The sequence below is a fragment of the Ursus americanus genome, chromosome 2 (genome assembly GCF_024610735.1).
Source record: "Ursus americanus isolate L20-20 chromosome 2, mUrsAme1.1.p, whole genome shotgun sequence".
Taxonomy (NCBI): Eukaryota; Metazoa; Chordata; class Mammalia; order Carnivora; family Ursidae; genus Ursus; species Ursus americanus.
Genome location: NC_142128.1, coordinates 15714124 through 15737476, shown reverse-complemented (window position 1 = coordinate 15737476; position 23353 = coordinate 15714124). Strand labels below are relative to the sequence as shown.

Sequence of the window (23353 nt, the reverse complement as noted above, 5' to 3'; positions counted from 1 at the left end):
AGCTAGATAGTTATCCAACCATTCCAAACACCCAAGAAATCAATCAGAGGTCTGAGAGAACAAAAACTGCAAGTCTGTAAGTAGAAAAGTGACCACCTTTTGGAAAGTACGAGGTGCAGAGAGTTGATTTGGGGAAGATATAGCTGTGGATACAGCAGCAGGGAGACAGCCTGCTTATGGAGGCTACCACAAAGTATTATAAGCAGCAGAGTGCAAAACATTAACTTTTAGAAGTTCCCTAATGTGGGGGATGTGCCTGGCTTAAGGGTGCTCAGATGGTGTAGCAGGGGGTAATCCCAGGAGTCACAAGGTGGTCTTAGGATCTCCTGGGTCACAAGAAGAATGGATGGTGACTACTGCACTGTTTCCAGACATAGGAACATGGAAGCAGTGGATCTTGGTGCCAGCTTTCTGCTCTGTTTTGCCATAAACTGTGAACCACTGTGTGGTCGTGCGACTGCTTTCCTGGGACCAGCCAACAAATGGCAAAAGTGCAGCAAGAGCCTCCCCTGAGAGAACAGCCCACGTCCATACCACAGGAGTCCCCAAAATTTGGAGTTCTGAAACTCGGTCATGCTCCTGAGATAGAAAAGCTTGGACACAGGCAGGGTGAACACAAGGTTCAGATAGAAACCGTAGACAAATGTGGTGTGATCCGGGGTGCCTGGGTGGCACAGCGGTTAAGCGTCTGCCTTCGGCTCAGGGCGTGATCCCGGCGTTATGGGATCGAGCCCCACATCAGGCTCCTCCGCTGTGAGCCTGCTTCTTCCTCTCCCACTGCCCCTGCTTGTGTTCCCTCTCTCGCTGGCTGTCTCTATCCTGTCGAATAAATAAATAAAATCTTTAAAAAAAAAATGTGGTGTGACTGATTGCTCTTCTGTCAGGGCTCACTGAAGTGTGGGGGAAACGAACTTTCAACTCCAGGGTTAGAGAGTGGGGTGCTGACATATTCATCATGCCCTTCAGCACTGAAAGCCTTTTCCCGCAAAACAGCACGCCATCTAGTGGAGGCCAGAGCTGCTTACAGTAAGCCCCCGCCCCCCCACCCCCCCACCGCCCCCTGGAGATGCATTTCCACTGAAACAAGTCGGCCTAAGAATCAGCCCACCAAGCCCCTCCACCAGAAGACGAGCACTGGCACCAAATCTATTTGTAGCATGGAGTGCTACAAAGCTTCAGCTCTAGGGGAAATAGGACCTAGCCTTTTCAACAAGCTGACCAAAAACACAACTCTTTAAAACTCAGCACACACTGGACAAGATCCAAACACTCCCCAGTGCAGGCAAGGAGAATATCTGCAAAGGATTGCTCTGAGGGAACGAGCAGCCAAAACACAACAGCATTGTGCACACAGCATGCACCAAAAACACTTCCTGAATTGCCAGGCCCTGACAGTACATGACCTCTTTTTAATATACCCACTAAACTCAGGAGCAGGACAGCTAACAGCCTTTCCTAACATGCAGAAGACAGAGATATAGGCAAAATGGCAAGATGGAGGAATTCATCCCAAAAGAAAACACAAGAAGACATCATTTCCAGGGGCACCTGGGTGGATCAATCAGTTAAAGCATCCAACTCCTGATTTCAGCTCAGGTCATGATCTCAGGGTCATGGAATCAAGCCCTGTGTCAGGTTCCATGCTCAGCAGGTAGTCTGCTTGAGATTCTCCCTCTCCTTCTCCCTCCAACTCTCCCCCTGATTGTACTCTCTTTCTCTCTAAAAATAAATACATAAATCTTAAAAAAAAAAAAAAAGACACCAACTCTATAGCTAACACAATATTACTAAATTCCTATCTTTCAATGATCACTCTGAATGTAAATGGACTAAAGGCTGCAATCAAAAGACATAGGGTGGGTGAGGAGTTAAGATGGCAGAGGAGTAGGGGGACCCTAAGTTCATCAGGTCCCTCAAATACAACTAGATAGCTATCAAATCATTCTGAACACCCAAGAAATCAAACAGAGATCTGAGAAAAAACCGCTGCAAGTCCACAGGTAGAAAAGTGACCACCATTTGGAAGGTAGGAGGTGCAGAGACTTGAATCTGGTGTGACATAGCTGAGGATACTGTGGCAGGGAGGGAACCTGCTTATGGAGGCTACCACAAACTATTATAAGAAGCAGAGTTCAAAATTCAAACTTTTAGAAGTCTGCTACAGTGGGGGATGTGGGACAGGTCCAGCAAAAAGCAGAAGCGTGGCGAGAACTCCACCACACTCCCAGAGAAACAGCATGGGTCCGAGCCATGGGAGTCCTTAAAATTTGGAGTTTTGAAACTCAGTCCCATGCCTGAGATAAAAACACGAGGTCACAGGCAGGATGCACACAGAGTTCTAACAGAAACCGGGAGACAAGTGATTGACTGCTCTTCTGTGAGGGCTCACTGAAGAATGGGAGGGTGTGAATTTTCAGTTCTGAGGCTAGAGAGCTGGGCACCACCGTATTCATCCCACCCATCAGTGATGAAAGGCTTCAGGGAGCTAAACAGTGCCACCTAGTGGACTCCAGAGCCTATTACACCATGTCCTGCCTCCTAGTGCACTGGAGACAAATTTCCACTAGAACAAGTCCACCTGAGAATCAGCACAACAGGACCCTCTCCCAGAAGACCAGCACAAACAACTAGCTTGTACCAAGTTTACTGATCACAGAGGTCTGCAAAGCTTCAGCTCTAGAGGAAAACAGTATATAGCATTCTCTGTATTTTTAATCCTCAGTCCTTTAATAGAATTTTTTCAGATATTTCCTTATTTTTCAATTTTTTATTTTTAAAATTCTTATTTCTATATATACTTCATATATTTTTTATTTTTGTCTCCCTCCAATGTACTTTATTTTATATATTTTTTTTCTTTCCTTCTTTCTTTCTTATTTTGAGATCAGTTTCTTTAACGAGCACACCAAAACACAAACAGGGTCTAGGTTTTTTTTATTTGTCTTTGTTGTGGTGGTAATGGTGGTTATAGCCGTTGTTGTTGTTTCTTTTTTTCCTTTTTCTTCCTTCTTTTCTTTTCTGGACAAAATGATGACATGGAGAAATTCACCCCAAAAGAAAGAACGGGAGGTAATACTCACAGCCAGGGATTTAATCAATACAGATATAAGTAAGATGTCTGAACTGAACTGGAAATGATTATAAGGATACTAGCTTGGCTTGAAAAAAAAAGCATAGAAGACACTAGGGAATCCATTACTGTAGAAATAAAAAAAACCTAAGATCTAGTCAGGAGGAAATTAAAAATGCTAATACCAATGTGGAGTCCCAAGTGGAGGCCATAAAAATGAGGATAAATGAAGCAGAAGAGTGAATCAGTGATCACGAAGATCACGAAGGGAGACTTATGGAACTCAACGATTCCACAAACCAAAATCATGTCCGTATAATAGGAGTCCCAGAGGATGAAGAGCAGGGAAAGGGGGCAGAAAGTTTATTTAAACAAATGACAGCTGAGAACTTTCCTAATCTAGGGAAGTAAACAGGCATTCATGTCAGGAGGCATAGAAAACTCCCTTCAAAATCAACAAAAATAGGTCAACACCTCAACATACTATAGCAAAACTTGCACATTACAAAGATAAAGAGAAAATCCTGAAAGCAGCTCAGGACAAGAGGTCCTTAACCTACAAGGATAGACACCAAAGGCCAGCAGCAGGCCTTTCCACAGAGACCTCGCAGGTCGGAAAAGACTGGCGTGATATATTCAACGTGCTAAATGGGAAAATATGCAGCCAAGAATACTTTATCCAGCAAGGCTTTATCGTTCAGAACAGAAGCAGAGATAAAGATTTCCAAGACAAACAAAAACTAAAGGAATTTGTGAACACTAAATCAGCCCTGCAAGAAATATTAAAGGGGACCCTTTGAGCAAAAAGAGAGACCAAAACTAACAAAGACCAGAAAGGAACAGACACAATCTACAGAAACAGTGACATTACAGGAAATACAATGGCACTAAATTCATATATTTCAATAATTACTCAGTGTAAATAGACTTAATGCTCCTATCAAAAGACATAGAATATCAGACTAGATTAAAAAAAAAACAAGATCCATCACTATGCTACTTACAAGAGATTCATTTTAGTCCCAAAGACAACTTCAGATTGATAGTGAGGGGGTGGTAAACCATTTATCATACTAATCGATATCTAAAGAAAGCTGGGGCAGCCATCCTTATATCAGACAAACTAGATTTTAAACCAAAGACTTTAAGAATAGATGAAGAAGGACAATATATTATAATAAACAGGTCTATCCAACAAGAAGATCTAACAACTACAATTATTTATGCCCCTAACTTGGGAGCTGCCAAATATATATATAAATTAATGACAAACCTAAAGAAACTCATTGATAATAATACAATACTAGTAGGGGACTTTCACACCCCATTCACAGCAATGGACAGATCATCTGAGCAGAAGATCAACAAAGAAACAAGGGCTTTGACTGACACAGTGGACCAGATGGACCTCACAGATATATTCAGAGCATTCCATCCTAAAGCAACACCCTAGCCAGACTTATCAAAAAGAAAAGAGAAAGGACCCAAACATTAAGATCATAAATGAAAGAAGAGAGATCACAACCAACACCAAAGAAATACAAACAATTCTAAAGCAATACTATAAACTATTATATGCCAACAAATTAGGCAATCTGTAAGAAATGGATGCATTCCTAGAAACATAGAAATGACCAAAACTAAAACAGGAAAAAATAGAAAACCTGAACAGACCTATAACCAGCAAAGAAATTGAAGCAGTAATCAAAAATCTTCCAACAAACAAGAAACCAGATCCAGACTGCCTCCCAGAATTCTATCCAACATTTAAAGAACAATTAATACATAACCTTCTGAAGCTGTTTCAGAACATAGAAATGAGGGGCGCCTGGGTGGCTCAGCCGTTGGGCGTCTGCCTTTGGCTCAGGTCATGATCCCAGGGTCCTGGGATTGAGCCCCACATTGGGCTCCCCACTCGGCAGGAAGCCTGCTTCTCCCTCTCACACTCCCCTTGCTTGTGTTCCCTCTCTCACTGTCTCTCTCTGTCAAATAAATAAATAAAATATTTTTAAAAACACAAAAAACAAAAAACATGCTACTAAACAACGAATGGGTCAACCAAGAAATCAAAAGGAAATCAAAAAATACATAGAGACAAATGAAAATGGAAATGAAAATATAATGGTCCAAAGTTTCTGGGTGGCAGCAAAAGTGGTTCTAGGAGGAAAATGTATAGCAATACAGGCCTACCTCAGGAAGCATGAAAAATCTCAAGTAAACAACCTATTTTAGACCTAAGGGCTCTAGAAAAAGAAGAATAAACAAAATCCAAAACCAGTAGAAGGAAGGAAACTATTATAAAGATCAGAGTGGAAATGAACAATACAGAAATTTTTTTAAAAGAACAGATCAGAAGCGCCTGGGTGTCTCAGTCGGTTAAGCATTTGCCTTCAGCTCAGGTCATGATCCCAGGGTCCTGGGATCAAGCCATGTGTTGGGCTCCCTGTTCAGTGGAGAGCCTGGTTCTCCTTCTCCTTCTGCTGCTCCCCCTGCTTATGCTCTTTCTCTCAAATAAATAAATAAAATCTTAAAAAAAAAAAAAAAAAAAAGAACAGATCAATGTAACCAGAAACTGATTCTTTGAAAAAAATTAACATCTTGGTAAACCTTTAGCCAGACTCATCAAAGAGAGAGAGAGAGAGAGAGAGAGAGGAGTCAAATAAACAAAAATTGTTTTTTATTGTATAAATATATAATTATGAATTGTGGTAAAAACTATGAGGAAATTTTTAAAAATATGAGGAAATGAAAGAGGAGAAATAATAACTAACACCACAGAAATACAAAGGACTGTAAGAGAATATTATGAAAAATGATGTCAACAAATTTAACAACCTAGAAGAAATGGATAAATTCCTAGAAACACATAACCTACCAAAACTGAAGCACGAAGGAATAGAAAATTTGAACAGACCAATTACTAGCAATGAAATTGAATCAGTAATCAAAAAACTCCCAACAAACAAAAGTCCAGGAATAGAAGGTGACACAGTGAATTCTATCAAACATTTAAAGAAGAATTAATACCTATTCTTCTCAAACTATCCCAAAAAATAGAAGAGGAAGGAAAACTTCCAAATTCATTCTATGAGGCCAGCATTAGCCTGACGTCAAAACAAATAAAGACACCACTAAAAAAAAAGAACTACAGGGCAATACCTATGAAAATAGATAAAAAATCCTTCACAAAATACTGGTAAACAGAATCCAACAGTACATTTAAAAAATCACTAACCACAATTAAGTGGGATTCACTCCTGGTGTGCAAGGGTGGTTCAATGTTCTCGAATCAATCCACATGACACATCACATCAACAAGAGAAAGGATAAAACCATATGATCATTTCAATAGACACAGAAAAAGCATTTGACTAATTACAACATCCATTCATGATAAAAAAAAAAAACCCTCAACAAAGTAGGTTTAGAAGGAATATACCTCAATATAATAAAGTCCATATATGACAAACCCACAATGAACATCATACTCAATGATGAAAAATTAAGAGTTTTTTTCCTAAGGTCAGGAAGAAGACAAGGATGTCCACTCTCACCAGTTTTATTCAACATAGTACTGAAAGTCCTAGTCATAGCAATCAGACAACAAAAAGAAATAAAAAGCATCCAAACTGGTAAAGAAGTAAAACTTCCCCTATTTGCAGAAAACCTAAAGACTCCACCAAAAAACTACTAGAACTGACAAATGAATTCAGTAATGTCCCAGGATACAAAGTCAATATAAAGAAATCCGCTGCACTTCTATACGCTAATAATGAAGCAGCAGAAAGAAAAATTAAGAAAATCCCACTTACAATTGCACCGAAAATAATAAAATATCTAGGAATAAACTAAACCGAGGAGGTAAAAGACCTGTTCTCTGAAAACTATAAAACACTGATGTGAAAGAAATTGACATTCCATGCTCATGAATTGGAAGAACTAATATTGTTAAAATGCCTATACTACCCAAAGCAACCTACACATTTAATGAAATCCCTATCAAAATACAACAGCATTTTTCACAGAACTAGAACAAAAAATCCTAAAATTTTAATGGAACCACAAAAGACCTGAATAGCCAAAGCAATTTTGAGAAAGAAAACCAAAGCTGGAGGGGTCACAATTCCACATTTCAAGTTATATTACAAAGTTGTCATAATAAAAACAGTATATACTGGCATAAAAGTAGACACAAAGACCAATGGAACAGAACAGGAAACCTAGAAATAAACCCACAATTGTATGGTCAACTTATCTTTGACAAAGCAGGAAAGAATATCCAATGGGAAAAAGACAGTCCCATCAACAAATGGTGTTGGGAAAATTGGACAGCCACATGCAAATCACTTTCTTACAACATGACAAAAATAAGTTCAACATGGATGAAAGACCTAAATGTGAGACCTGAAACCATAAAAAGCCTAGAAGAGAGCACAGGCAGTAATTTCTCTGACATTGGCTGTAGCAACATTTTTCCAGGTATGTCTCCTGAAGCAAGGGAAACAAAAGTAAAAATAAACTATTGGGTCTACATCAAAATAAAAAGCTTCTGCACAGTGAAAGAAACAATCAACAAAACTAGAAAGTAACCTACTGAATGGGAGAAGGAATTTGCAAATAACATATCTAATGAAAGATTAGTATCCAAAATATACAAAGAATTTATATAACTCAAAACCAAAAAAAAAAATAATAATAATCCAATTTAAAAATGGGCAGAAGACATGAATAGACATTTCTTCAAAGAAGACATCCAGATGGCCAACAGGCATATGAAAAGACGCTCAACATCACTCATCATTAGAGAAATACAAATCAAAACTACAATGAGATATCACCTCATACCTGGCAGAATGGCTAAAATATAAACCATAAGAAACAAGTGTTGGGGAGGATGTGGAGAAAAAGGAACCCTCTTGCACTGCTGGGGGGAATGCAAACTGGTGAAACCACTATGGAAAACAGTATGGAGGTTCCTCAAAAAGTTAAAAACAGAACTACCCAACAATCAAGCAATGACACTAATGGGTATTTACTCAAATAATAAAAAACTCTAATTCAAGTGGAGACATGCACCCCTATGTTTCTAGCGGCTTTATCTACAATAGCCAAATATGGAAACAGCCCAAGTGTCCATGATTGATGAATGAATAAAGTACTATGTATATATGTATATGTATGTGTGTGTATATATACAAGTCAATCAGAGAAAGGTAAATACAATATAATTTCATTCATATGTGGAATTTAAGAAACAAAACAAATGAGCAAAGGGGGGGAGCAAGAGACAAACCAAGAAATATGGTTACCAGATGGGAGGTGAGTGGGGGGATGGGTGAAATAGGTAAAGAGGATAAGAATACACTTCTCACGATAAGCACTGAGTAATATATGGAATTATTGAATCACTGTATTTTACATCTGAAACTAATGTAAACCAATATCAACTCTAGTGGAATTAAACTTTAATTTCACTTAATTTAAAAAAAGGCTTTATGCACGTGCAAAGGAGCTTTCTGTATTTCACAATCCATTTAACCGTGCAGTAGAGGAGCTGCCACCCAACCTTCCTTTAGAAGTGATTAATCTGCCATTTTTGACAGGCTAAAGCAAATATAAAGAGAAAAAATTAGGGGAGTCTATAAATGCCTTCCAAGCAATGAATATGTTCAGTTTAAATCATAGCCTTGCGAAGGTCAGTATTTGACAGTACCTATCTATTCAAAAAGTTTTCAAGGATGAAATAGATTAGCATGAACAGATCAACCACTGCGATCGATTTCGGTGACGGAGAACATTTTGAAAATGCAACAAAATGTTATCCCCTGTTAAAAGAATCTCATTGTTCTCATCAGTAGACCCGTATTACAAAAAAAAGAAAACTGTATTCCTTCATTATCATTATAATTTGCGTCTCACCACACAAAAAAGGGGCGGGAAACTGGTATCCCAGGACTCAGGAAGGCCATGACTTCTGTCGTCGCCTCCTCCGGATGCAGCCGCTACGCGGGCGGGAAGGCGGCAGTCCGATATTCTGGTTGGTAGGGGCTATGGGAGGGCCCTCGGCCCTACTCGGCCCCCCACCCCTGCCTCCCGTAAGCGAAATTCTACGAGGGCTGGGGCGGAGGTCCAAGCCTTCCCGGGGAGCGCCGCTCCAGTGAGAGCCGTCGGGCGAGCGTGTGGGAGTTCCGAGTCCAGCATGTGGGAAGCGGTCCGCCTCGGTTGCCGCTGGCGCATGCGTATCGGGGAGCCTAAGCCAGCGCGGCGCGGTCGCCATCGCTGGAAAGCTTCCGCCAGAGCCCAGAGGGCGCGGGCGGCTGGTCCAGCCCCAGGGGCCCCGCCGCTGGGCGTCATTGGCTCAGGCAGTAGGGCCCTCATCACCCTGTCCCGCCTCGGTCGGGCCGGCGGCGGCGGCGGCGGCGGCGGCGGCGGCGGCGGCGGCGTCAGGGGGCGGAGCCGCCCAGAGCGCCCTTTGTCTGTGGAGGCTGGTGAGTGCGGCGAGCCGCGGGCCGGGAGGCGGGCGAGGGGGAAGGGCGGGTGGCGGCCCGAGGGTGCTCGGGTCGCGGTCGCCGCTCGCGTTGGACCCGGAGTCCCCCAGCAGCGCCCTCAGCCTTCCCGGAGACCCGCACCCCTTCTCTGGTAGAAAGGCCTCCCCATCCCAAGATTATAAACATTTTCTCTGGTATCTTCTGCAATTGATTTTTGTGTGAGCAAGGGTGGGTATCATTTTTGGAAAGCCTTTCCCCATCTCAAGATCATTAAAACATCGACCTTTATTTTTTTCTACTGCTTTTAAGGGATTTTTTAAAATGTCTTTTTTACATTTCTACCTATATTTTGTTGGGTATTAATTTTGTTTTAAGTTATTAGGTAGGAATCTTTTTCCCAGTTGTCCTGCTGTTAGGTACTGAATAATTTTCCCACTGAATTAAAATGACACTTATATTATATTCTGCAGGCGTGTATATTCTGCACACTGGGATCTGTTTCCAGACAATTTCTTTCACTGCTCTGACAGTTTCTGCCCTGATACCATTTTGTTTTAATTCAAAATACGTTTTAACATGGGGCAGAACAAATCCCCCTTAATTATGTCCTTTGACATAATGATCTATTTCTTTCGATGTATTTGAAATTGTAAAAAATGTAAAGATACAAAAATTACAATTCTCTAAGAGACAGATTTGATCATGGTACTTAATAGGTGCTCAGTAAACAGTTATTAAATGAGGAATGTTTGTTGAAAGTCACTGTGTTGTTGCAAACTTTTACACGTTTCCCTGTTGCAATCAGGGTAATAGTCTACTTCCTTAGAAGTGCCCTCAAAGACCTTTATGATCTTAATATTGCATACTGTTTTGCTTACCACCCTTGCACGTCATGCTGTAGCCATACCAAGCTACTTAAACATGACACAAAACCTCTGGGAAAAATCCATTAATTTGGTTATGTCAACAGTTTAAATTTCTGTATTCAAAAAGAACAAAGGGCTAAAAACAAGATGCATGAAAATATTTGCAACATGTGTAAGAGACAAATGATTAATGTCCATAATATGTAAAGAGCCTCTGTTAATAGCAAAAAAAAAAAAAAAAAGAGAGAGAGAAAGAGAGAAGGAGAGAAAAAAGAAAAACGGGCAAAGGATACGCATAGGAAATTTATAGAAGAAATACAGGTAACCAAAACACACACACACAATTTTTTTTAATGCTTAACCTCCTAGGTAACCACAGAATGCAAATGAAGACAAAGATATTTTTCACCCAGTAGCCTGGCAATATATACAAGGCGTTGAGGAAAGTGCCCAGGGAAGGGCACCAGTTGTAAGACTGAGGAAGACACTTTGAATGACAATTTGACAATACTTACCAAAATGTTAAATGAGCTCACTCTGGCTCAGAAATTTCATTCTGGAATCAGTCTTGCAGAAATACTTGCACAGGTACACAAGGAGGTGTGTAAGAAGATGTTTACTACAATATTATTTGCCATTGTGAGTAATGGGTACAGCTTAAATATTCACTAGGGATATGGTTAAATATATTGTGATAGATCCATACGGTAGAATACCGTACTACAATAAAATAAGCTAGTTTATTTTGAAGTTAACAAACAAGGAAAGCTCTCTAATATATTTAGGAAATAAAAGATGCTGCAGAACAGTGGCACATAGTATGGTGTGAGTTATGTTAAGTAGGGATGTGTTATATTATATACGTTCATACGTGCCAGAAAAAGGATGTACCCAAATGACTGATGGTGAATTACTTCCAGGGCAGGAAGTAGAATAGAAGAGGGGTTGAAGGTCACTCAGTCTTACTCATATACTCCCAAATTTTGTGTACTTATGCTTCCATGTAGAATGTGTAAAAAATTGTGAACATCTATAACCTGTATAAGGAAAAAACAAAACAAAACCCTTACATACACTTAGGAGCTACACAGGGGAGAAAAAAACATTTTATGATGCATAAAATTTTTAAATTAACTTCTTTTTAAAAAAAGCAGCAAAGAATAAAAGACAAATGATAACATGGAGACTACATTTGTTATTTATGTTATCACAGGGGAGTTGCCCTTTACCGTCTGTGTTCAGGGGTCCCCAAGACCACCCTCAGGCTCAGTGATTTGCTAAAAGGACTCATAGAACTCAGCAAAATGTTATACTTACAGTAGCATGAGTATTACAGTGGAAAGATACAGCTTAAAATCAGCAACAAAAAAAGCAGGTAGAGCAGAGTCCAGGAGAGACCAGGTACAAAGCTTCTGGTTGTCTCCTCTCAATGAGGCACTCAGATAGTGTTTAATTCTCCCAGAAGTGATGTGTAATAACACATATGCAGTATTGCCAACCAGGGAATTTCATCTAAACTTTGGCATTCAGAGTATTTATTGGAAATTGGTCATGTAGGCATAGCTAACCACCTGTGTTACTGGTCCTTCAGTCTCCAGTCCTTCCGGAGGTCAAGTTAATACCACATGGCCCAAGAATCCCACCATAAATCCTATCTTAGCATAAACTTTCTGACCTGTCCGAAAGCCTCAGGTAAACAGCGACACTCTTAACAGGCAGGATGTTGCAAGGCATTATAGCTTATCTCTGAGGAACCAGACCAGGTTTGGACCACCCAGACCACTCAGTTAATCCTTTCCTGCACAATATACTTTGTAATAAGGAATTCTTACAAATCAATAAGAAAAAGGCAAAATGGTAGAAAGGTGGACAAATGACACAAAGGGTAATTTATAAAAGATGAAATATGAAAGCTAAAAATATAAAAGTTCTGCCTCCCATGTTATCTAAGAATTACATATTAAAGCAGCAATTATATACTATCTATGTATTATATTTTAAAAGAATAATGCTTATTATTCTTGGCTAATGGTCATTCTTATATATTGTTGATGAATTAGTAAAATGATACAACCTTCCTCAATAGTGTTTTACCTTCATTTTGATCCAGCAGTTCTACCTCTAGGAATTTATCCTAAAGAAATAATCAGACAAAATTATGCCAAAACTGTACAATGTTTGCTGTTGTCTATAACAGTGGAAAGAAAGAAGGAAAGAAGGAAGGAAGGAAGGAAGGAAGGAAGGAAGGAAGGAAGGAAGGAAAGAAAGAAAGAAAGAAAGAAAGAAAGAAAGAAAGAAAGAAAGAAAAAGAAAGAAAAGAAAGAAAAAAGAAAGAAAAAGAAGGAAAGAGGAAGGAAGGAAGGGAAAGAAAGAAAGGGGTAGGAAGGAAGGAAAGAGAGAGAGAAGGAAGGGGGAGGGAGGGAGGAGGGGAGAGAGAGAGAGGAAGAAAAAGAATGAAAGAAAGAAAGAAAGAAAGAAAGAAAGAAAGAAAGAAAGAAAGAAAGAAAGAAAGAAAAAGAAGCAAGCAAGCAAGCAGGCCCTCTTCCCAGCCCTGGAAATCAACTACCTGTCCTAAGAGCCTGAGTTCCTTTTATTGGAGAAATGCTTAGAAACAAAGATCTGGGTGTAGGTGTGCTCATTGCGAGTGGGGTATCATTGCTTCTAGGCCCTCTGGCAGAGATAGGAGAGATATATACCAATGCACGTTAATCATACACATATATACTTCTATTGTGTTCATCTATGTATTAAATCCCGTTAGTTCATATTGACACCTCTGATCCCAATCCAGTACCTCAGGGCTCATTTTAGTCTTCCTCCTTTCCTCATTGGTAACTTCTTTCTTCAACAGTAAAAAATTGTTGACTCTTAGTATCCACAATATATTTACTTATTTGTTCAATTTTAGTGTATACATAGTTTCAGAATTAACTCATATCCCTGTGAGAAAGACATTTATTAACTGATTACAGCATTTATGTAGAGTTCTTTTTGTCTTTAGTTATATAGTATCCAGCCAAGATAGTGTTTCCCAAAGGTATTTGAGTTTGTTTTTTCTTTGCCACTTCCTGCAGTGTGGTTATGTCATTCCCTTGTAATACAGTTTGGTCCATTTGTTAGTATTTGTATTTATTCTCTTCTGTTTACTCTCAGGTGGCTTCCTTCAGCTTTACCCACCGCCATGGTTTCACTGATCATCTCTTCTGAGCTACATAACCCCATACGTACCCAACCACCTTACTGGACATCCCCAGGCAGATGTCTCTCAGATTTCTTAAACCTAACATGTCCAAAACTAATTCTCTCTTAAGCGTCTTGTCATAGATTTGCAACAGAGTGAAGTATGTATGAATACCACCTCTATCGCCAAACTGATTGGGTTGGATTCCCAGCTCCACAACTTACTAGCTGTGTGAGTTTGGTTGTGTTAAGTTAATCAACCTTTCTATGGTTTACTTTCCTCATCTGCAAAACTAATAATGATAGTACTTACCTCATGGGTTTGTTGTGAGGATTAAGTGAGTGAATATTCTGAAAACATTTAGAACATAATAGCACGTGGTAGCCATATTTATATGTTACATGTTATTCTTAACTCTATTAAAATCCCTATCTCAGTGAATAGCACCAGCAAGCCTGAAACCTGAATGCCATTCCTGACCTCTCTTTCTTTCCCTTAGTCTCTCTCTTCAATTAAAGTCAAATCCTGGTAAATTTATCCCCTTAAATATGTAGTGAATGCTCCATCTTCACTTCCACTATCTTGATTCAAGCCACTATCCTCTCTCAGTTTGACTACTGCTACACTCATTGAACTAGTCCTTAACTTGAGTCCAGTATTTTCTTCACACCGTAGCCAGAGTGATCTCTCTCCACATCCCTTCTCTAGCTTGGAAATACCTTCATTTTATTTTCTGACAAATATTAAAACAAAATTTTTTGTAGATCTAGAGAAGCAGAAAGAAAATCCTACCATCACCCAGAGATAACCAGTTACTTTTTTGGGGATATATGTGCTTGCAGTCTTTTTCTATGCAAATATACACACATATTATAATATGGTGTATATATTATATTCACATATATATATATCATTATCATATATAATTTTCTTTTTTGAAATGTGGATTTTAATTGACAATATTGTGTATATCACTTCGGGACAGAAAACAAAACTCTAAATATCATTAGAAAATTAGCGTCATGCAGTCTCTTCAACAAATGGTATTGGGAAAACTGGACAGCTATGTGCAAGAGAATGAAACTAGACCACTTTCTTATACCATATACAAATATAAATTTAAAATGGATTAAAGACCTAATTGTGAGACCTAAAACCATAAAAAATCCTATTAGAGAGCATAGGCAGTAATGTCTCTGACATTAACTGTAGCAACATTTTCTAGATATGACTTAGCAATTGCACTACTAGGTATTTACCCAAAGGATACAAAAATACAGATTTGAAGGGGTACATGCACCCCGATGTCTACAGCAGCATTATCTACAAAAGCCAAACTATGGAGAGAGCCCAAATGTCCATCAACTGATGACTGGATAAAGAAGATGTGGTATATATATACTATAATGGAATATGACTCAGCCATCAAAAAGAATGAAATCTTGCCGTTTGCAATGATGTGGCATTGGAGCTAGAGTGTATTATGCTAAGTGAAATAAGTCAGAGAAGGACAAGTACCATATGATCTCACTCATGTGGAATTTAAGAAAACAGATGAACATATGGGAAGGGGGAAAAGGAAAAAAGGAGAGAGGGAAGCAAGCCATAAGTGACTCTTAAAGACAGATAACAAACTGAGGGTTGATGGAGGGGTGTGGGTAGGGGATGGGTTGGATGGGTGATGGGTATTAAAGAAGGCACTTATTGCGAGAAGCACTGGGTGTTGTATGTAAGTGATAAATCACTGAATTCTACTCCAGAAACCAATATTACACTGTAGGTTAACTTAAAAATTTTTCTAAATAAATAAAACTTCAGGCAAGCTATAAAAATAAAATAAAATTAGTGGGTTTGAGAAGAATCTGGATAATTGTATAAAGTATCTCCCCAAAGATATTTATTACCTACAAAGGGAAAGATGGTAGCTTTACAGTAGACAAATGGGGTAAACATCACCTTAATCCAGCGATAAAGGTTAACATTATCATTAATGAGGCATATCAGCATCATAAACCCATTAATATGATGCACTAAGAATACTTAACTTCTTTGCAATGATGAGAAAACATCAGACAAACCCAAATAAAGGGACCCTGCAAAATAATTCATCAGTACTCTTCAAAAGTAGTAAGCTCATGAAAGACAGAAAGGCTGAGGAACGTATAGATTGGAGAAGACAAGGGGGGGGGGGGAAGCGACGAAACGCCGTGTGAGATCCTGGATCAAAGAAAAAATATTAGTGGAGAAGCTGGTAAATTTGGAATGGTTTGAATTAATAGTATTGTACCAATTTAAAATTCCTGGTTTTGATCATTGTACCCTGGTCATATAAAACATTAACATTAGGACAAGTGGGGTGAATGGTATGTGGGAATTGTGTACTGCCTTTGCAACTTTACTCTCAGTCTAAAATTGGTTCAAAATAAACAGTTAAAAAATAGAAGAGTAAACACCAGAATCCTTTCATTTACTCACTTAGCAAATATTATTGAGTAGCTACTATGAGCCACATACTGAGAGAATTAGAAGTAGAGTAGTAAATAAGAGGGCACAGGTTCCTGCCCTCATGGAGGTTAACACCACACAGTGGGGAGTTATAAATAAAGATGACGACTACAAATAATTACAGTGGTAAAAAGTGCTAGCAAAAACAGGAAGGTGTAAATAAGGGACCTCACTTGGTCTGTGATACCAGAATCTTCCTTGATTTAACCTGAGACCTGAAGGAAGAGTAAGTATTGTCTCTAGAGGAGGGGCAGGGGAGATATACCACACATGGCACACGTAAGGACCGACTGTCCTTCTAGAAGAGAGCAAAGCTTTGATGACATTACAACTTAAGAACTGCAAAGAAGTGTAGCAATCCTGGTGGAGGCCTGAATCCAGGTACTCAAAAAAGAAGGTGAACATTCTGAAAAATGAGAAGAGTGAAATCTCCTTTGTGTATTAGATCACCTTAGAAAGACTGAAGGAGAGAAGATCTCTGGAGTTTTGAGTTTGGGGATGAATTTATCCCCTTAAAGAATAAGATTAGGCCCTCAACATATGTTTTCTGTATCATCTCATCTCAGTGGTTCTCATTTCCTACTCAGAATCACTTGGAGACTTTAGAATTTAAAATGCTGTTTCCCAGGCCCACCCCAGACCAATTTGGATAATATTGGATTTATCCAAATCTCTGTGCTAGATGGGTGATTGATATTAAGGAGAGCACTGGTTATGATGAGCACTGGGTGTTGTATGTAAGGGATGAATCACTGAATTCTACTCCTGAAACCAATATCACACTATATGTTAAATAATTAGAATTTAAATAAAAATTAAAAAAAAAAACAAAAACAAAAAAACAAATCTCTGGGAATAGGGGCTGAGCATTTTTTAAAAATCCCCCAAGTGTGTAATCAGGGCTAAAAACCACTGAGCATTCTTGAGCTTCCCATATGCCACGATAAGAGAAAGAGAAAGTCTTACATTGAATTCCTCAGTAAGTTATCCAGCCTTTAAGCTTATGTCTTAGAGGGCTTCTCTCTAAACTGTCTGCCATTCTAATAGGAAGCAGAAATTCCAAGAGTTAGTTTCATTATTCTTATCATGTACTTACCAAATGCTTCTGTTTTCTTTTTCCCAGTTATGCCCTCTTACAATGCTATACTTTCCCAAGGGGAGAACATGGAGGAAAAAGAAATGAATGATGGATCACAGATAGTCAGGTCTCAGGTAAGTTCAGTTTTACTCTCCTCTGAAATGCTGTTATAGTTCTAAGAATATGGGCGGTTTTATTTTTCAGTTCTCAGAAGTGAATCCAGAGCCCTTTAGGCTCTTGGGACAGATAATAATTTCTATAGGATGTTTCCCATTCACCCTTTATAGCTCTTTTCTCCTTCCAGCATTTTTAGCAGATCATGGGCTCATGTCTGTGCTAGATATTGTAAAAAAAAAAAAGAAAGAAAAGAAAAGAAAAAGAAACTAAAGACCATCTTTTAATCACTCATCACTTAAACAACTCAGCAGACTTGAAACAGCACTTGCTGTTCTCTCGGTAGACAATCAAATGTTGCCCAGGTCACAATGACTGCTTGGAGCTGATGGCATTACTAAACAGGCCTGAGGACATCTGCCAGGAGTTGATGTTTATCAAGAATCTGTTGTACCTCTTGCAAAAACTGTTTAAGCCTGTTGTTACTGTTCTATAATTTGAATAAGTATTATGTAAACTGGGGCACCTTGGTGGCTCAGTCGGTTGGGCGTCTGGCTTCAGCTCAGGTTGTGATCTCGGGGTCCTGGGATTGAGCCCCACATCAGGCTCCCTGGAGGAGTCTGCTTGTCCCTCTCTCCTTGCCCCCACTCCTGTTCTCTCTCTCTCTCATTCTCTCTTTCAAATAAATAAAATATTTTTTAAAAAGTATTATGTAAACTGAAGAGGTATAACTATGACATGGCATTGTTCCTGTAAAACCCAGTTGAATGCTTTGGAAAGACCTTATAAATACCAGTCGCTTTTTTAAAAATTGCCATCAAATTATGTGCGAGCAAACTGTAACACACTGAAGGAAAATCATAAAAATCTTAGAGGATTCTGCACCTGTAATATTTCCCAAGTGTCACTTGCTTGTTGCATTTTAATGAAACAGAAACTGATGCATTATGGGTATGGACGCTCAGTCATTAAAATCACTCTCAGAAAAGGCTTAGTTTCACACCAAAAGATGAGCACATGAATATACAATTATATATTTCAAATTAAAATGTTTAAGATATCTTCTATGGATCTCAACTTTAACCAGCTTTTTAGCATAACACACCAGATACCAGTATCAATTGCTTCAGACAGGAGGACTTCTCTTGTTCCAAATTGTATGAGATAAACATTATCTGTAGATAGCCAATAAACTCATCGGAGGAGATTTTTACACACCTAAACCAGACAACATTCAAAAAGTGTAATGTTGGATGCTACTAAGAAAACAAAATACAACAAATACAAGAGGTACTCAGAGAAAGGAGAAATCTGATTGAGACTAGAAGGATGATGGTAGACTTCATAAAGAAGGTGGAGTTTGAATTTGTGCTGATATTGGTTAGACTTGAAGATTAAAGAAGACAAGGCCATTGCAGACAGGAAATAAAACTTACGCAAGAGCAGGGACAATAAGGAGACTGTCAGCTGGAGTTGAGCAGTATGTTACTGCTTTGGGATCTTTGGGTTGCGGGGAATAGATTTATTCAGTTTACCCTTAATTATAAGGCTCCCCACAGATAGGATTAGAAAGACATCAAGAACTAAAGTGATATATCTGCTTCTTGGCATTCTAGCCAAAGGAGTTTGTTTTAATTCTCCAGAACCACTTATTATGTTAAAAAAAGAAAATGGTTCATTCAACAAGTATTTTTTGAGCAGCTACAATGTGCCAGAAATTGTGCTTGGCCTCAGATACACATCAGTAAGCAAAACAGATATTCCTAAATCCAAGTTGCTATAGTGTAACAGAAACAGTCACTTAGCAAATATAGTAAAAAATTCAAATTAAGGTATTTATTACACAAAATAAGAATAAGGTGCTGTGATTGTGCCTTAGGGAATTGGGGAAGGAATTCTCTAGGGAAGTAAAAGTTAAGGTGAGATGAGAAGGATATATAAGCATTATAAAAACTAAGTGGGAAAAAAAAAAGCATTTTAGGCATGTGGTAAACATCATGTGTAAAAACCATGGGTATATTTAAGAAGTTAAAAGGCCACCATTGTTGGAATGGAGGGAGGGAGAGAATGACTTGAGATAAGCTTGGGGAAGTATGCAGGGCCTAAGTACACAGGGCCTTGTGGCCATGAAGAAAAGCTTGGGTTTTATTCTAAATGCAGTAGAAAGCCTTGGAAGGCAGTTAAGCAGGAGAGTAAAATAATAATTAACTGAATTCTACTTTAAAAATCACGCAGGTATGGGGTGTGTAGGTTACTTAGTTGATTAAGTGTTCGACTTGGTTTTGGCTCAGATCATGATCTTGTGGTCGTGTGATCAAGGCCCTCATTGGGCTCTGTGCTCAGATGCAGTCTGCTTCAGATTCTCTCTCCCTCTACCTCCTGCTCTCTCTCTCAAATAAATAAATAAAGTCTTAAAAAAAAAAAAAGTCACCCAGGTGTGTGGTATATGACAAGTGAATTTGTGAGCAGCAAGAAAGGAAGGAGGAGAAATCCACTGAGCAAGCTACTGCCATATTGTATGTGATAGAAAATAGTAGCTTAAAACTAGAAGGTGGAGAAAAACAGGTGGATTTTTGACGGCTTTGCTTTGGGAAACAGCAGAGATTAGCAAGAGTGGTAAAGGCAAAGGAAGAAAAAAGGTGATTTCAAAAAAGATGTAGCCCAAGAAATGGCAGGGTAATGGTAAATCAGATCATGTCACTCACTGCTCGCTCAGAATGCATGGCTCCCATTTCACTCAGAGTGAAAGCCAAAGTCTTCATGGTGGCCTAAACAGTCCTACGGAACCTGGGCCTGTTACCCCTCTACCTGCATCATTTGCTTTTCTACCCCTTGCTCATTCCACTCTAGCCACAGTGGCTACATTCTTCTTCCTTGAACATGTCACAGTGTTGCCTTAGGACCTTTGTACTGCTAACTTTGCAAGTCTTTTTTCAAATGTCACCTCTCCAGTGACATCTTTCCTGACCACCCTATGTAAAGTTGCAACTGCCTCACCCCTCACATTGTCAGACCCTCTTTCTCTACTCTTCTTTTATCTTCTAACATAATGTGTAATTTACCCAGTTATCATGTTTTTTGTCCTGATAGAATGTAAGTTTCATAAGGGTGGGGAATTTTAGTCTTTTCCCCCCTGCTGGTATATCTCAAGCACCATGATTGTCTCATAGGAAGTACTGAATATTTGTTGAACAAACAGGAACTGGCATATTACACAGATGGCATCTCATATCAGTGGTAAAAAGGTAGTTTATTCAGTAATTGATGTTCACATTTCTGGGGAGCCATCTGGCAAAAGTTAAAGTTGAATCCATAACTCATACAATACACTAGGATAGTCTTCACATGGATCAAGATTTAAATGTGAAAAATTAAGCCATAAAAATTTTGTAAGAGGGGTGCCGAGGTGGCTCAGTCATTTAAGCATCTGCCTTTGCCTCAGGTCATGATCCCAGAGTCCTGGGATCGAGCCCCATGTAGGGCTCACTGCTCAGCAGGAGAGTGTGCTTCTCCCTTTCCCTCTGCCCCTACCAGCGCTAGTGCTCACTCTCTCACTCTCTCTTTCTCTCACTCTCTCTCTCAGATAAATAAATAAAATCTTTTTAAAAATTTTATAAGAAAAAAATGGAAGGTGTAAGACCAGACACCATAAAACTCCTAGAAGAAAACGAAGGTGGTAAGCTCCTCGGCATCGGTCTTAGTGATATTTTTGGGGATCTGACTCCAGAAGCAATGGCTACAAAAGCAAAGATAAACAAATGGGACTCCACCAAACTAAAAAGCTTCTGCACAGGGAAAGAAACCATCAACAAAATAAAAAAGGAACCTACTGAATGGGAGAAGATATTTGCAATCACATATCAGATAAGGGGTTAATGCCCCAAACATATAAAGAACTCATATAGGTCAGGAACAAAAAAACAAGCAATCTGATTTAAAAAATGAGCAGAGGATATGAATAGACATTTTTCCAAAGGAGACATACAGAAGGCCAATGAGAAGATGCTCAGCATCACTAATCATCAGGGAAATGCAAGCCAAAACCACAATGAGATATTACCTCACACCTGTCAGAATGACTGTTACCAAAAAGACAAAAATTAACAAGTGTTGGCAAGGCTGTAGAGCTCTTGGGAGACTGTTGGTGGGAATGTAAATTAGTTCAGCCACTGTGGAAAACAGTATGGAGTTTGCTTAAAAGATTAAAAATAGAACTACCTTACAATCCAGCAATTCCTCTTCTGGGTATCTATATGAAGAAAACAAAAACAGAAATTCATAAAGATATATGCACCCCTATGTTCTTTGCAGCATCGTTTATAATAGCCAAGATATGGAATTAACCTGAATGTCCATCAGTGGATGAATGGATTTAGGAGAATACAGTGCGTGCGTGTGTGTGTGTGTGTGTGTGTGTGTACACATGGAATACTATTTGGCCATAAAAAGGAATGCAATCTGAAAGAAGTTTAAGATGGTGGAGTAGGAGGGGGACCCTGAGCTTGTCTTGTCCCTTGAACACAGCTAGATCAAATCATTTTGAACAATTAGGAAATCAGTCTGCGGTTTAAGAAAACAATCTGCACAATTGGAGGGAGCGAACATGGGAGGTGCGAGGTTCAGAGCCATGAATTGGGGGAGAGAAAAGCCACAAAGGGGAGGGAACCCTTTTTGTGGAACAAAGTCAGGGAGAGAGGGGGGTTCGCACAATACACCATGGTGAGGGGATCCCCTGGGTTGCACCGGAAGAGATCACTCCCCTTCCTGGAGTACATTTGGAAGAGGGTATTTTGCCTCTCTAAGGACAAAGGGCCTGCAGGGAGCCATTGAGCAACCGTTCATTAGCAGGGACAGAGGCACAGGCAGACCTGGTCACAGCTTTCGCTGTGCATCACGACAGACTCCAGCCACTGTGCATACATCATGCACCTGCTTTTCTGGGACAGAACAGTGCCAGGTGCACTGTGAGGCTCTCCTCCAGGAAAGAGGAGCAGGTCAGAGCCTTGCCAAGCCCTTTAAGATTTGGAGTTTTGAATCCCAATCACCAGCCAGAGATGAAACACAGGAGAACTGTGACACCGGGCATGCCAATGGCTGGGCAGAGACAAGTTGAGAGCTGCAATCTGACCAAAGCCTAGAACACAGTACATTGTTCCCTTTTCTGTGAGGGCCTCCTGAACAGCGGCAGCCCCAAGTTCGCCTCCGCAGAGAGGGAGGCACCATCTTCCACCACCCACCTCCCTGCCAACCAGCACAGTCAGACTTTAGAGAGAAACACAGCACCTCTGGTGGAGGCTGGAGTCCCTTACAGCAAACCCCGCCCCCTGCTCCCCCCAGGCGCATCTTTGCAAGGGCAGGTCTAACTGTGACCCAGCGCAGCTGGCCTCTCCCTCAGAAGACCAACACAGGCACCCCTGAATGTACCAGGTCTGATGATCATAGAGTGCTCCAAAGCATCAGCTTCACTTCTGATGGAAATAGGACCAGGCTTTCTGTTTTTAACCAGGCTTATCTTAACGAACAAATCAAAGCACACCTAGTTGAAGATCCAGGCACTCCCTACTGCACGCAAGGAGGAACTCTGTAGAGGACTGACCTGAAGGAAAGAGCAGCCAAAACACAACAGCAGAGTGCACACAGCATACACCAGACACACTTCCAGAGGCACCAGGTTGTGGACAGTGTAGGACCCCTTAATACAGTATTACTCGCAGGAGCAGGAGACATAACAAGCTTTCATAACACACAAAAGACAGAAACCTAGACATAATTACAAGATGGAGGAGTTCTCCCCAAAAGAAAGATCAAGAAGAAACCACAGCCAAGGATTTGCTCAAAACAGAAATAAGCAATATAGCTGAACAAAAATTTAGAACAACAGTCATAAGAACACTAGCTGGGCTTGAAAGAAGGATAGAAGACACAAGAGATACCCTGGCTGAAGAGATAAAAGACCTAAAAAAGAGTCAGGCCAAAATAAAAAATGCTATAACTGACATGCAAAAGTGACTGGATATAATCACAATGAGGATGGAAGAAGAGGATCAATAG

At 39.7% G+C, this 23353-nt stretch overlaps 2 protein-coding genes across 3 annotated transcripts in view; one reads left to right on the top strand and one right to left on the bottom strand.

Annotated features, from left to right (window-relative positions):
• The window catches only part of SEPTIN14 (septin 14), a 112019-nt gene extending 102906 nt beyond the window's left edge, over positions 1-9113 (bottom strand). For both annotated transcript variants that reach the window (XM_087868534.1, XM_045786094.2), the window contains exon 1: positions 8990-9113. The gene's annotated coding sequence lies outside the window, so the exon portion shown is untranslated. The remainder of the gene's footprint in view (positions 1-8989) is intronic.
• A 107-nt stretch (positions 9114-9220) lies between these two features.
• The window catches only part of ZNF713 (zinc finger protein 713), a 39189-nt gene continuing 25056 nt past the window's right edge, over positions 9221-23353 (top strand). Inside the window, exons 1-2 of the mRNA XM_045786260.2 lie at positions 9221-9558; positions 17234-17322. Of these exons, the coding sequence (XP_045642216.2) occupies positions 9270-9558; positions 17234-17322 (378 nt within the window). The 5' untranslated portion in view covers positions 9221-9269. The remainder of the gene's footprint in view (positions 9559-17233; positions 17323-23353) is intronic.